The sequence below is a fragment of the Polypterus senegalus genome, chromosome 1 (genome assembly GCF_016835505.1).
Source record: "Polypterus senegalus isolate Bchr_013 chromosome 1, ASM1683550v1, whole genome shotgun sequence".
In the NCBI taxonomy this organism is placed as follows: domain Eukaryota; kingdom Metazoa; phylum Chordata; class Cladistia; order Polypteriformes; family Polypteridae; genus Polypterus; species Polypterus senegalus.
Genome location: NC_053154.1, coordinates 329,700,491 through 329,716,317, shown reverse-complemented (window position 1 = coordinate 329,716,317; position 15,827 = coordinate 329,700,491). Strand labels below are relative to the sequence as shown.

Genomic DNA, 15,827 nt, shown 5'->3' with positions numbered 1-15,827 from the left:
TGAAGCGCACATAACCCAGGGTCATGGGGGACCAGAGCTTATCCCAGTAGTGATGACTTCAAGTTAGGCAGGGGGCCAATCAGTCAGTGGGCTTACCTGCAATCACACCGAGCCACTTCCATGGTGCCAGATAACCCGACCAGCACTACTTTGGCTCAGTCTTTAAGTCAGAGAGGAAAAATAATTACAGTCCCCAAATCTTCACACTTTTTACTGCATAAATAATTGACACTGATGCACCTTGCTGTCCCCTGAGGAACTCCACAGGCATTACTCTTCCATCTCCCCTAAGCATAATCTCCATGACAAAAAAAAGACAGACAGACAGACCCCAAGTTGCATGCAGTCTAGTAAGCTTTATTCCAGTCACATCTGGCAGACGGTATCGTCGCATTGCTCTTTGAGATGCTTTGTATTTCTAAAGTAAGCCATCATTTCACTGCTGCAACTCCTGCATAAGCAATGATAGGAAGAGGAAGTGAAGGGAGTAGCATCTTACAAAACACCCCCTTTAGGGATGCACAGGTTGTCTGGGCCATTGTTATTCACCAGCCTGTAGGTGCAATCCTTGTTCACCACCACCTTACAGGATTCCAGCATTCCATGAAACCTTGGAATTCTGTCAAGAGACAACAAAGAAAACTGAGTGAGAGTCGACCCCTGGGTGCTGAGCTCAGGATGCTGGATTGATATCATGTTTGATTATTCTGGGCTCATTGCTACCCTCTTATTAGCAGAGAATTCCTTGCACCTTGAATGAGATGAATGGCAAGCATTCACACCTTCTTGGCAGAGCTTCACAGTGAGGGGAATCCCCCTTTTAAATCCATAACACCCCCACGGTGCTCTCCAGTGAACACCAGCGTCCTGCAGCCGCTCCCCACTCAACCCCTCATGCCTCACATCCACTCAACTCTACCTACAGCCCCTCTGCAGAGTGAGTTCAGCCTCGGTCGCTTCTACGCTCACTCTGCTTGTTTGCTGATGTTAGCCACAAGCTTCTTTTGGGTTGAAGCTCGAATCCCCAAAATGGAAAAGGCCCTCAATAGTGACTGGCCTGGAAATCCTCTGGAAGAGTTCATGCCAGCCACCCTCCCAGCTCTGTTGGCATTCAAAGATCAGTGTTTGGTGCTTTCCAAAAATTTTTTAATGGGCTTCCTTCATCTTCTCCTCCCACACCACAGTCACCTCAAGGAGCATCACTTTTTGATTATTATGGGATCCATTTTTAATATATATATCATTCATAGACCCGCTTAATCTTGTTTATGATCAAGGAGGCCACATTATATCCTGGCAGAACAGGCATAAGACTGGAAACAGCGCCAGGCAGGCCAACATTTGATCACAGTGCTCCTTCACACACACACACACACACACACACACACACACACACACACACACACACACACACACACACGCACACACACACACACCCTTGAAGGCCAAACCGGAATCACCCATCAGAATAATCAGCACAACAATGGGGTGTGGGAAGAAAACCTGCACAAATGGCTTATCATTTAAGCACAACTAAATATCTTAAACAAGTTCTTAAACGTGAAAAAGGTCTGCCATGATTTATTTGGATTTTAACCTTTAGGGCTGCATAAACTTAAACTTCAGTAGGAGTCTGTAGACTTGATGTCCACATTATATGAGCATAGAATTTGTTATATTCTTAAATTGCAAAAACGTTAATAAAGTTACATTTCAGATGTATGTGATATATCTATAGATAGATAGATAGATAGATTAAAGGAACTATATGATAGATAGATAGATAGATAGATAGATAGATAGATAGATAGATAGATAGATAGATAGATAGATAGATAGATAGATAGATAGATAGATAGATAGATAGATAGATAGATAGATAGATAGATAGATAGATAGGTGATTTATTTATATTTACTTGTAGGCTAGTTGGCTTTTATATCTTTCTTTGGCCTCAGGCACAACATCATTGTAAAGACCCTCACATTGCACTCATATTTCTTAGCTGAATATCAGGAGACAGAACTTTGATTGACCTGAGACAAAGCTGCTCATATTAATTGTAACAATCTGTAATTGTAATGTCCTCAGATTTGACAAGTCAGTTCAGGGTGGTGGGTACAAGGTGTGGACCAACCCTGAATGGAGTGCTAAACCATAAAGGGTCCAGTCGTACTTTGCTCATATCTGCTATGGCCAATAACTCTAACAGGCAGGTCTTTGCGAATGTAGGAGGACAATCCGCTCAGATGTGATAGAATGTGACCACACCATGAAGACTGGACACAGAATCTGAACCCAGGACCATGGATTTGAGAGGTAGAAGTGCTATTTGCTGCTTTAATAATAATAATAATAGTACATTTTTTACAGAGCACGTGTTGATAAGTAAGTCATCTGAAGGTGTTTTACAATAATGAAGCCCTAATAAATAATATCAATAATTCAAATAATCTGATGGACCAAATCAAAAGAGCTCTTATGATATTTACTATATTAGGGATATCCAGCTCAGGTTGAAGGGACTCATATATAAAACTTGAGTATGTGGGGGCACCCAAAAATAATAAGAATTAAAAAAATAATAATTGTATATTACTCAAAATATTTCCAAAATGTATTCACCCACAAAATACTCTCTCTGAGACACAATCCACCTGTCCCACCGCTTTTTCCATTGTTCAAAACTGTTCTGAATCTCTTGCAAGGTGAGAGCCTTCAGTGCCTCCGTTGTTTGCTTGTCACAGAATGTAATGTCCTCATTCTTTATAATCCAGTTCAGGGTGGTGGGTACAAGGAGGAGACCATGAAGGGGTCCACTCTCTTTCAGATTCCACGTCAGCCAGCTACTTCACTTTCAGCACTGATATTAAAACGGACCAGCTATGGTGTTTTTCACCCAATTGCTGCGAGACGTGCCCAGACTTACAGTAAACAACACAAGTCACATTATTCAAACATTGTGCCAGATGTCAGGATCTAAAAAGAAGGAGGACTTCAACCTGTAGCTTTCAAGCTACATCCACAATTATGAAGGTAAGATGTATTTGAAACTTGTCATCCATCCATCCATCCATTCTCTTCCGCTTATCCGAGGTCGGGTCGCGGGGGCAGCAGCTTAAGCAGAGAGGCCCAGACTTCCTCTCCCGCCACTTCTTCCAGCTCTTCCGGAGAATCCCAAGGCTCCCAGGCCAGCCGGGAGACATAGTCCCTCCAACGTGTCCTGGGTCTTCCCCGGGGCCTCCTCCCGGCTGGACGTGCCCGGAACACCTCACCAGGGAGGCGTCCAGGAGGCATCCTGATCAGATGCCCGAGCCACCTCATCTGACTCCTCTCGATGCGGAGGAGCAGCGGCTCTACTCTGAGCCCCTCCCGGATGACTGAGATTCTCACCCTATCTTTAAGGGAAAGCCCAGACACCCTGCGGAGGAAACTCATTTCAGCCGCTTGTATTCGCGATCTCGTTCTTTCGGTCACTACCCATAGCTCATGACCATAGGTGAGGGTAGGAAGGTAGATCGACTGGTAAATTGAGAGCTTTGCCTTACGGCTCAGCTCCTTTTTCACCACGACAGACCGATGCAGAGCCCGCATCTATTTTTTATTATTTTTTATTATTTGAAACTTGTGTCTACTAAAAACACATATGGGACAAATATTTGATTACATTAGGCTTCTTTAAAAAAAGAATTTCAATAATTAGTCATCAAACTTTATTCAGGGACATGTGAATATTTATGTAAGCTTAAAACTGCATTGGCGCTGGACAAGTAAATCGGCCAGGGATGACTCACCAAAACAGTGAGCTGGCATTACATAACCAATGGCAGGAGAGCCTGTAAAAATGGCAACTCTTTTTCCAACTAGTGCGGCAAAAGGCAAGCAATCCTTTTGAAGATAGCGAGGCATCTCAGAGAGCCATGTAAAGAGCAGGGAATCCATCCATTGTGGCGCTCTGAGCCGATGCTGCAATACATAATTACGTGAGTCTGCTGGACATCTTACCTTTTAAAAAAGTGAATGTCTCTGTCCAGCAAAACAGTGAATGCCAAAACACTGCTTCATTGTAAGGGTCTCAAATTGTTTCCTCAGCTGGAGGATCTCGTCTCTGGGAGACATGTTTTCATCAAGCATTAATAGACAACTGCTAGATCCGGAGCCATAGTCGTGATCCTCGAGGATTTTATCATCCTCAGCATACTTTCTCCACTCCCAAACCCTGTTCTTGAAAGTGGAATGGAGAAATTGTTCCACTCAAACAACGCAGGGACCGCTCCCTTTCTTCAACAGTCGCCACCCTGTCACAGACCCTGGCTTGTGAAAATCCTTATTTTAAAATGCCGGCTGGAGACTCGGGTATGGGGACGAACTGTAAATCTCTCTCTCTCTCTCGCTCTCTCTGGATAGCGATGATCCATTTAGATCAGGATTGTAGAGGAAATGTATGAAAACTAAGTACCTTGTTGCACTTACTGGAAGCTCAACATAGAGGTACACAACAGTGTTCAGCCATAGAGCTATCGGTACTCTGAAACTTCAACTTCTTTTTCTCGGATATTCTCTCCACTAAACAAAAATCACAAATGCAGTGTGGACAACGGAAGTGACTGAGCTGGCTGAGCTTTCAGCGGGACTAACTACATCAGCACTACTGTGTGCATACAGCCTATTAGGCAGTGAAAGGCTGAAAGAGATTGCAGACAGGAGATGATTAAAGTGCCAGAATGGACGTGGTCTTGCTTGGCATTTTAGCAATGACATCAGGGTACACTCTACTCTTTTCAAAAGATGCCCAGAGATGTTTTATGAATACAGAGAGTCAGGACCACAACTACTTCAGGAGTCAGGATCAACGGAGTAATTTGCTCATTTTTCAGTCAAATCCTTTCATATCAGAGCTCTGAGATGACGTATAGTTTGAGGTACACCCAGACGTAGACAATGTACTTACTGATAACAACATTCTGTCCCACTCGTCTGGCAGACACATCTAAGGCAGTGTTTGTCATTCCATTTCGAACCTTGATGGTGAATCACACCTTCAGTGTCTCTGCAGCCTGAAAAAATGAATAAAAATGTAAAAGTCACCCCATGGCCCTGAATAAGAAAAGCAGGCTAACAATAAAAAATGGATGGAATTTACTTTTCACGTATGTTCCATTCAAGAACATCTAAATATGATCATGTTTAGGGATCATCATAAGCAAGAATGGGACAACAGGCAGGAAAGAGCCAAGGACTGGGAACCAGTTCTCACCCATGGACACTCAAATCTCATGGAGTTCTGTTATACAGAGTTAACACACGTCTCTGGAGGTGTGCAGGACAAATCCATTCAAACGTCCCATTAAGCCTTGAGGTTTGAGTGCTGAATCAGAGAGGTAACACCACTAAACCCTGCAACTTCACACTTCGCCTCCTTAACTGTGTTTTAAATGATCTCAAAATGACACTCAATGTTACTGGGTCTGTAAGTAAGTATGTCCAGTACCACCATAACAGTCAGATGATAAATGCATTCTACGAGTACATGCAGGCTCATGACTGCTTGGTGTACATTATTTACTGCATCATGCTTCAACATACAGTAAGTGAATATATAATTTATAAATCTCATTTTTAGTATACTCACACTAGCAATATTTTCCATGCCTGAGCACATCTAGCGACCCACATCCTGCTTACAGAGGAATCAAAGCATTACGCACATCTGGATCTGTTCCTCGGAGAGTCACAGTCAGGACAGCTGATGGAACGGTCCTTACGGATGACACTGCAGTTGTGACCCGCTGGGCTGGCTACTTTGAGCAGCTGTTCAAAGCTGATCCTCCGGCTAGGACGTTGGATGTCTCTGGGTCCGCAGTTCTTGAGGCTGATCCTCCGATTAGCTGTGAACCACCCAGTCTCACTGGTGGTGAACCAGCCGAGGGGGGGAAAGGCTGCAGTGATCTGTGGTATCCGGGGTGAACTTCTCCAGGCTGGTGGTAAGGCTGTCCTCCTGGCTTTGCAAGCAATCTTTGCTTCCATTTAGGAGACTGGCATCATCCCAACTGACTGGAAAACAGGACTTGTCGTCCCTCTCTGGAAAGGGAAGGGTGATCACCTGGATTGCAGCAACTATACGGGGATAACACTGCTCTCAGTGCCGGGTAAGGTCCTTGCTAGGGTCATCCTCAGTAGGATCCATGATCATTTGCTCACCTACCAAAGACTGGAACAGTCTGGTTTTATGCCTAAGAAACCTACCATCGACCGCATCCTGGCACTGAGGGTTCTCATGGACTGCAAACACGAATATCGGCAGAGTATCTTTGCAGCCTTTGTTGATTTTCGCAAAGCATTTGACTCAGTTGGTCGAGCTGCCCTGTGGGACATCCTGAGGGTTCGCAGGATCCCCTCGAGTTTCCTGGATATCATGGCCAGCTTGTACACTGGTACTGTGACTGTGAGTGAAGGCAGATTTTCCCAGTTGATTCTGGGGTTCGTCAGGGGTGTATTCTGCTCCTACTCTGTTCAGTGCTTGTATGGACTGGGTGTTGGGCAAGGTTGTGGGGTCCAGCGGCTGTGGGGCATCTGTTGGTGAGGAAAGATTCACAGATCTTGACTTTGCTGATGATGCTGTGATCGTCAATGGAGGCTCTGATCAGGGCACTCGAGAGACTGAGTGAGGAGTCTGAGTGTCTGGGCTTGTGAGTGTTTTGGGTAAAAACCAACATCTAGGCTTTTAATGACCTCTTGGGCACAGCCATCAGCAGTGTGTCTTTTTGCAGAGAGAGTGTTGACCTTGTTGAGAGGTTTACTTACCTTGGCAGTGACAGTCATGTCTCTGGTGACTCTTCCTGTGAAGTCAGTAGACAGATTGGGAGAGCATGGGGGAGTCATGAGGTCGCTGGAAAGGAGTGTGTGGCGCTCCCAATATCTATGCAAAAGAACAAAGGTCCAAGTCTTTAGAGTCCTGGTGCTTCCTGTCTTGCTATATGGTTGTGAGACATGGATGTGACCCAGTGACCTGAGAGGAAGACTGGACTCCTTTGGTACTGTGTCTCTCTGGAAAATCCGTGGGTACCGTTGGTTTGACTTTGTTTTGCTCATGGAGTCCCGAATGAAGCACGTTACCTGCATTGTGAGGGAGTATCAGTTACAGCACTGTGGCCATGTGGCGCATTTCCCCGAGGGTGATCCGGCTCATGGGATCATCATTGTTGGGGACCCAATTGGCTGGACAAGGCCAAGGGGTCACCCATGTAACACCTTGCTGCAGCAGATGGAGGGTCATTTCCGGAGGGTAGGACTGGGTGCGGCAATGCGCTGTATCAGCGTGTGAACCTAACCCCCCTCTCTCTCTCTGTTGTGCCTACATGACCACACAATGGCATGGGCATAACTAATGTTTAAAAAATATCCAGACCAGCTAGGGAAAATCTCAAGAGCATTTTCATGTATTTGTAAAGCATTTAAATATCTTAACATAACAGAAAACACAGGAAATGTAACAAGTTATTTTAAAGTGCACTATGGATGATGCTACACATCCACTCTCTGACACAGTAACACTGAAAACTTTCAGTCAACAAATTATTCAGCAGAAGTGAGTCAGGAAATGCCATGGGGGCTCCTTCATACTAATGACAATGCGTCTGTATAGCGCCTAACTATATATACTGTATATACAGTATATCTACCTGTTTATATTTAAAGAGCTTCTTTAAAAAGCCAGATTGTCCCCTGGGGACAAATAAAGTGTGTTAAGAAATGCTATGGGGGTTCCTATACACCAACAGCCTCACTGGGACTGCAAAATCAGAAGCTTTTTTCTTTACTGTTTTCTTTCATTTCAGTCATTCTGGTTTGTTTTCAGACCATAGAGTGTGTGTACATTTATTTAGCTGCCTAGTTATGTATTTATGTATTTATTTATAGCTTCCGTAAAAATATCAGGAGTGGTCTCCCTTAGACTCAGATATGGGGATGGATATTTCAGGAGTAAACCACAAAAAAATGGTTATATTTTTATATAATGTACATTAAAGAACCATCAACAACAAATCTAATCAATGTAATAATATATTGACCAATTGTTATAAAAGTAAAGTTGAATAAATCAGACTCAGGTTGACCTAAGTGAATGCGTACTCATGTTACCGTGTTTACATACACGCACAGAGACAGATACACACACAGGCATAATTCCACATACTGGTATTTTCGGACTCAGGGAGGTCTAAAATGTCGAGATTCAACAAAATCTTGAAATGGAATTTTTGGACGATTGCAATACTTTCCCTATACTTCATATACAAGAAAGTAAAAAAAATAATAAAGTTCTATCTATCTATCTATCTATCTATCTATCTATCTATCTATCTGTCTGTCTGTCTGTCTGTCTGTCTGTCTGTCCATCTATCTATCTATCTATCTATCTATCTATCTATCTATCTATCTATCTATCTATCTATCTATCTATCTATCTGTCTGTCTGTCTATCTATCTATCTATCTATCTATCTATCTATCTATCTATTGTGAGAGTAGATGGTGCTATAACAGTGCTTAACCCAGCACAGACAGACACAAGAGGCACACTTACACAAGTTTGTGCTTTTTAGTTTCCGTTCTCTTCTTTACTATCCATTGCACTTCACACAGTGTGCACAAATCACCACAAATAACTGACAGTCCTTTCTCTTCTTCTCTCTATTGCCTCCTCTACTCCACTCCTCGCAAGTCCGTCCTCTTCCACCCCACTCCGGCTCACCAAATGGAATGAGGCAGCCCCTTTTATAATGCACACGGATGTGATCCAGGTGCTCCCTGATGACCTTCCTGCAGCACTTTCCACCTGGCTTCTGAGCCATTCTGGCCACGGGTCCCTACAAGGTTGAGCTTCCAAGCTCTATTCCTGTGACCCCAACACCCACCAGGGTGGCAGCCTTCTCGTGTTCCAGGGTAGGTAATGATCTATCTATCTATCTATCTATCTATCTATCTATCTATCTATCTATCTATCTATCTATCTATCTATCTATCTATTATATAGTGCCTTTCATTTCTATCTATCTATCTATCTATCTATCTATCTATCTATTATATAGTGCCTTTTCATTCTATCTATCTATCTATCTATCTTAATTCATTTTGAGATACCCCTCAACACTAATTGTCTTGCCATGGGATTTGTGCTGAAGTTTCCTATGTTTAATTCCATTTTTCTTTATAATGGATGGCTTAATGTTTAGTAGCATGTGAGGCGACTCCTCCACCTCTACTTTTAAAAGAGTACAAAGGTTTTAAAAAGTAATGATCTTACCTGCCACATGAGGATCACGTGGAATCCTATAACAGCCTCCATGGCACAGGGTGGCCATACTCAGAAGTCCCAATGCCATGCACAAGAAGAAATTCTGTGAGACACAGAGGAGGACAAAGTGAGTTGGTGACCGGAAGCCCCCAGCACAGATGGTGTGTGAACTGAATTTAGTTACGTGGCCCATTGCTTTAATCCTTGTGCCTCCGATTACCTAAAGAGGATGTCCTGCTGTCCAGCTGGCCTCACATTTTACTTATTCTTTGTATTCTTTCTTGGATTCTGTTTCAACCAGTAACCAATGGGACTGTTTCAGATAGTCCACTGTCTTTGAGAATTCACAGAATACATGCTGATACTATGCAAAGTAAGATTATGCTGAATGACTTAAAATTAATGATCCTTTTACTAAGTGGGCTTTTTTCTAGAAAATATGGCCGTTATTAGAAATAATCACTGGTGGAGCCCAACTAGAATGCGACTATCATCATTAAACAATTGCTTGTCAACCTGTGTAAACGTAGAGCTTCCACAACGCAGACACTGAATACTTACAGAAAAAGCAGAATTACTTTTTATGAAGATTTTTCTCTTCTAATATAAAACAATGACAAATTAAAGTGAATTTAAAGCCTAGGGCTTTGAAGTTAAAATATCAGCAAGAACAGTGCAGGACTTCAGTAGGGAATCGTTCAAGAGACTGATGGGTCAGTTATGTTGTGCTGTCAGCTCAGGTTGACCCCGTGCTAATTCGGTCTCAGTCCATATTTAATGTGAAGACTAACTTTCAGGATTAGCGCTATTGCAGTGTTCTTCATAGCTGCGGACCAGCAGAGGACCAAGACTAAGGGTCAGTGCCGTTGCAGTGTACTTGTTGGAGTTGGAGAAGAGGAACAAAGTTGCATACTAACTTAGACCACCCTATGAGTGGGTTTAATGGACATAGTATGGTGGGTAATATTACAAAATGAATTCCACACGCATCAGATCTTTACAAACATGAAAGAGCAAAAATATGCCATTACAAAACATGTTTATATTTGGACTAAAGTATAGCATGACTTTGATTTAAATATACAAGTCATCGAAAAAGACTAGACATGCGCAATATAAGAAAAAGAAAAATATGGATCAACATACAGTACATGTAGTTGCACTTGTCCAAAGTTTCCAAAATTCTGCAATTTCAGTTTCAGCTTTCTTCACAGAGCGATTCAGTCAATAATGTGGCATGTGTTCAAAAATTTCATAGAACATGTATCTTCATTTTAAATGTTTTAGCAAAATTCAAAACAAACAATTGTAGGAAGGGTGGCTGGCATTTTTACGTGGCCGGGACACCCTTAGGAAGGAGAGAAAGTAAGAGACATCTTATAAAGGGCATTATCTCTCCCAGGATGCTAAATGGCGGTGAGCCCAGGCTCAGATCCCCACATGGGTGCCCGCAGGGGAAAGCAGACAAGCCTTGTGTGGAGGAGGCAGCAACCAAGAGAGAAACAGAGAGAGAGAAAGACGACAAAGCATTGTTGCTTTATTGTGCTTATTGTGCTGATTGCATGTACTTGTGGCAGTGGTGGTGGCAAATGCTTGGTTGAAAGAGTTTCCCATGAATAAAAGACTCTTTGGCTTTTAACTTGTGTCCCGAACCTTCTTGTGTGGTGTGTTTGGGGTACTGGAGCACAATTGATATTAAAAAAAGGATGTTTTGAGTTCCAAATAAATGAGATTATGGTTGAATCTAATTGCTAAAAAATGATTTATTGATATATATTGGAATGTTTTGAAATAAAAAAGCAGCTTAGGAAAAATATTCATCTTAACAACGTTGATTCTTCCAGATAGAGTGAGATGAAGGGTTGAGCATCTATGCAAATCTTGCTTAATTTTTTCCATATATAAGCCAACATTTTGTTGATAAAGAGCTTTATGTTTACTTGTGATGTTTACCCCGAGGTATTTAAACTGATCTGCAATGATAAACATTAGGGTGTCTAATCTAATATTATATGCTTAAGGATTCACTGGAAAGAGTACACTTTTATTCAGATTAATTCTGAGACCAGAGATCTTTTAAAATTCTGTGAGTGCTGTTAAGACTGCAGGCACAGAATTTTGTGGGTCTGATATATACAGTACCATATCATCTGCATATTGAGAAATTTTCTGTTCCAGTCCTTCTCTGATAATTCCCTTTATCTGATCAGTATTTCGACAATGTATTACCAGTGGTTCAATGGCGATTGCAAATAGCAGTGGTGACAAAGGGCATCCTTGTCTGGTACCAGGTTCTAGTTTAAAGTAGTCTGAACAAATGCTGTTAATACAAACTGAGGTTTCTGGATTGGTATACAATAGTTTGATCCATGCACAAATGTTCGGGCCAAACCCAAATTTCTCTCTAGTAATTCTGATAGCGCCAGAGGTTTATCAAGTTTCTCCACACTAAAAGTATCTATTTGGGGTATCTGTAATGTATCTAGAAATACATTAGATTGTGTGTTGTCTTCTTTAAACTCAGTAGAATATAAGGATTTATAGTAGTCTCTAAATGTGAGCATTATATTTTTATGGTCAATGATTTCGTCTCCATTCGTGTTGGTGATTACTGGGATTGTATTGCGAACATCTTGCTTGTGGATTTGTTGAGCTAAAAGCTTATTAGCTTTCTCTCTGTGTTCATAGTAATGATGTCTGGACTTATAAATTAGTTGTTCAGTTTCTTTAGTTGTCAAGAGGTTGAGTTCTGAAAGCAGAGCCTGCCTTGTCCTATGAAGAGACTCACTTGGACGCCTGGCATGTTCTTCATCTATTTTAGTAATTTTGCTTCTTAGCTCTGATAGATTCTTGGTTTCTAATTTATTTCTGTGGGAAAGATATGAAATAATCTGTCCTCTTAAGAAGGCCTTAAGAGTTTCCCAGAGTATTCCTGCAGAGACCTCTGAGGATGTATTTGTCTCTAGGAAGAAGCTGATTTGTTTGGATATGAATTCTGTACAGTTCTTGTCTGCTAATAGAAGCGGGTTAAGACGCCATCTCTGAGATGAGTGTGTGGGGCATAGTGACTGTAGCTCCAAGATCAGAGGTGCATGGTCAGAAATAACAATAGCGTTGTACTTGCAAGATTTAATCATAGGCAAGAAATTATTATCTACTAGCAACTTGGCGCGCGCTACGCTGGGCGTTGGATGACCACAGTTGAAGGACTCCCTGTTTAAACGCGGCTGCCAGTCGTGAACTGGGTCCTTCATCGCACCACATTTGATTTTTGCATGGGAAACAAAATTTCAAAACATAACCCATGATTCATGAAGTGTGGGACGCAGACTAATGAGAATCGTATACGTTGTGTAAAAGGTTGTAAGGAAGAGGAGGATGATACCGTTGAGGATGTCCTGTGCTTGTTGAGGGGGCATGTAGTGGTAGTTCATTCTGAAGAGCAAAGCGATGTAGGTCATTTTAGTGGTCTTCATTAACTTCGTCAGTGACATGCAGCACTGTATTGGCACGCTTTTGCCTCTTTCTTTCACCATCACGACGTAATCTGTCTTCTCTCTCTGTAGGGGTTTCAGTCAACTTTCGTTGTGCGGCAGAGACGCGTCGTTGAGCTAATCTGTGTGAATGCTGAATGTCCGTTTCTAGCGAGCGACTGTCACGCCTTTGCCTCTTTGCTTCGTGATCACGCTGTAATGTGTCCTCTCTCGCAGCAGCAGGTTTAGTTGCGTCTCATTTCGGTATTGTTCCGTAAGGTCTCCTCCGTACAAGTGCACATGGGTAGCTGAAGACGGAAAGGCATAGTGGGCATAGTGAAACACACGAATTGGTGACCAGGGGAACCATCCGACTCAGACTCGGGGCTCGAAATACTCAAATGCACATGTTATTTATAATTAAATTTTTTTTTTTGTTATGAACTTCCCCAAAAGAGTTGATCCCTGTAAATAGTTAATAGTATATGAACAATATAATCTGTTGTAGTACGGGCGTTAATTAGCGTCACACCTCATAACCTGCATACACCACGTGTTTGGCTGTAACAGAAGCGCGTGGGCGCTGTAAGGGTAGGTTGTGGTTTCTGTTTCTTTCGTGATTTTTTTATTTCATTTTATTGATTATTTAATAGGCAGAGGGGAGAAGACGTTAATGTGACGCTCTGTCTATTTCTTTACTTTTGTTTTGAAAAGATTTTCGGGAACAGGAAAAATAAAAGCAAAGGGGAAAGAACGGAGGGGGGTAAGCAGGAATTCTGAGAGGGGACAGACTGGGGCTTTTCTACGGGGCAGCTATACAGCCAAAAGGAACGCGGACCCGGACACCGCGCTGGGCTTTTATTATATAGATAAATAAATAATTAATTCTTGAGTAGCAATGATGCACTGGTGAGTAGAATGAATATGTTGTTGAATTTTGGTTTAGAAATCTCTGGGGGTCTGATAAGTTGTGGTCAGTTACAAACTGTGTAATTATCTTTGCTGTGTTAGATGTCGTCCCCCCTGTGATAGAAGTCCTATCTAAGAGTGGATTTAAAACACAATTAAAATCCCCAGCCATTATAATTTTATGAGTGTTCAGATTGGGAATGGATGCAAATAAATTTTGTATAAATTCCTTATCATCAACATTAGGTGCATAAGCATTTATCAAAATCATTTTATAGTTAGATAAGTTACCCATGACCATCACATATCTCCCTTCAGGATCCAATACTACATCTGATGGTACAAATGAGACTGTTCTATGTATGAGAATTCCCACACGTCTAGTTTTCTTTGTAAAGCTAGAATGGAACATTTGGCCAGTCCAGTCCTTTTGCAGCCGGAACTGATCCTTTCTTAGTAAGTGGGTCTCCTGTAAAAATACTATTTTAGCGTTTAAACCTGTTAGGTGAGAGAGTACTTTCTTTCTCTTTAATTCGTGATTCAGGCCTTTAACATTCCAGCTTACGAAGTTAACTGTCCCATCATGGAGACATTGATTCTGAATTTTTGATGTCATTTTATAGTCTTAACTGGAAGTGAGACATCTTTAACCTTAATTTCCAATTTCCCCATGAGTTATTGCCATGCAGCCTATTGTTACATTGGTAGTTATAATTATAAGGATTAAAACCTTTTAAAAACAACAAAATATTTCAATTAAGGTCAAAATTGAAATCCATTTTTTTTTGTATACCACTCTATACTTACATTTTTATTGAATGAGTATGAATTGTGGAATTGCAACGGCAAATTTAGAACACATGGAGGGTGCCAAGCAAATGTTCTCTCTCTCGTTGCTATAAATGTAACATTCATTCTTATTCAAATATCTACCTTAACTATGTCTGTGTAAAGAATTCTGATGAGATGTGAAACATAACCAGTAGTCAATGTGCAGGCTGCCAACTGAATAGTGAATGAGCTACTCTTTTGGGTTCAAATATTTGTAAATCTGTCTCTGAAGGAGCCATGAACCCCACGACACATCACTGATGTAGACAACTTTGCAGAAATCAGTTTTCAACTGGACATTAAAGAGGCTTTTTCTATTGTCAGAAGACAGTTGTTATTCAGTGTTGTATAACAATAAAATGTGAACACGTCCAAGGTGATGAATACTTATTTTAGGTAATGTATTTTCAACTGCTAACACTTTTCTGGCTTTGTGACCAACATTTGATTCAGATATTAAAGTTTAATTTGCTAGTCTGTTACCCTTAAAGAGCTTTTTCAGACCACATCAGCACTGCTTACCTGTTTTGTAATGAATAAGCCATTTTAACAAGCATTCCTTGTTGATAGGCACATTAATCTCACGTTTCGCTACTTTCAGAACATGTTTTTTATCATTCTCCCTGATATTCCCAATACCCAAATTAGTGATAAAATTTTCACACTTACCATTTTAAATGCTGTTGTTGCTTCTGTTGTGAAGATGACTCTATTATGGAGTCACAGGTTGAATAACATCCATTATATAAGGTTCACTTTCAAGGTGGTGCCTTCCATGCGTTTGAATTTCCCCATAAAATGAAAAAAGAGAATTAAAGGCCAGCCCTGCCCACATTTACCCGCCATTCTATCAGGCCAACACAAGGCTGCCAAGCTTTCTTATCTTGGTCTTGAGATATTTCATCGGGTGCTGAACTCCTCCCGGCTGGTTTGTAGATAAGAATCTGCTATCAGTGGCTACAATGAACATACAGCACTTCACACAGTTGTCCATCTTTCTGCCCTTGTTGGTGAACTGTGGCCCAATCTTATCATTTAACAGGGTCCACTAACAACATAAAGTTAGATTTTCAGTCAGGTGCTGATGGAGGCAAAAAGCAAAGTGCAGCCTGCAGGTCACCCTTAGAGAGGGGACAGTCAGTTCACGTGTGTGGCATGTGCCTGTCAGGAGATGACGTGCTGTTCAATTCATGTGGTGCAGCAGGTCCACATTGGAGGTCTCAAAGAGCAAAAAAGATGTGCATTCAAGGACATGTTATCCACTTGAAGCTAAGTCTGTTCAGGCCCGGCTAGCACTTGGATGTTGGATGGGAGACC

The 15,827-nt window shown here is 41.7% G+C and overlaps 1 protein-coding gene across 1 annotated transcript; it reads right to left on the bottom strand.

Annotated features, from left to right (window-relative positions):
- Positions 1-342: 342 nt before the first annotated feature.
- LOC120519644 (beta-microseminoprotein-like) lies at positions 343-15,285 on the bottom strand. Its single transcript, XM_039742559.1, has 4 exons — positions 15,180-15,285; positions 9,307-9,400; positions 4,952-5,057; positions 343-619 (listed from the first exon to the last, which is right to left on the bottom strand). Exons 1-4 carry the CDS (start codon positions 15,180-15,182, stop codon positions 496-498), a joined length of 327 nt encoding a protein of 108 aa, XP_039598493.1. The 5' UTR covers positions 15,183-15,285; the 3' UTR covers positions 343-495.
- Positions 15,286-15,827: the final 542 nt, after the last annotated feature.

What these genes read in the sequence shown, in the direction of transcription:
- LOC120519644 (XM_039742559.1), bottom strand. An exon ending in ACGTGATCCTCATGTGGCAG is followed by an intron (nt 5,058 to 9,306) that starts GTAAGATCATTA and finishes TCATTTTTTCAG; the next exon opens with GCTGCAGAGACACTGAAGGT. An exon ending in GGGACAGAATGTTGTTATCA is followed by an intron (nt 620 to 4,951) that starts GTAAGTACATTG and finishes GTCTCTTGACAG; the next exon opens with AATTCCAAGGTTTCATGGAA.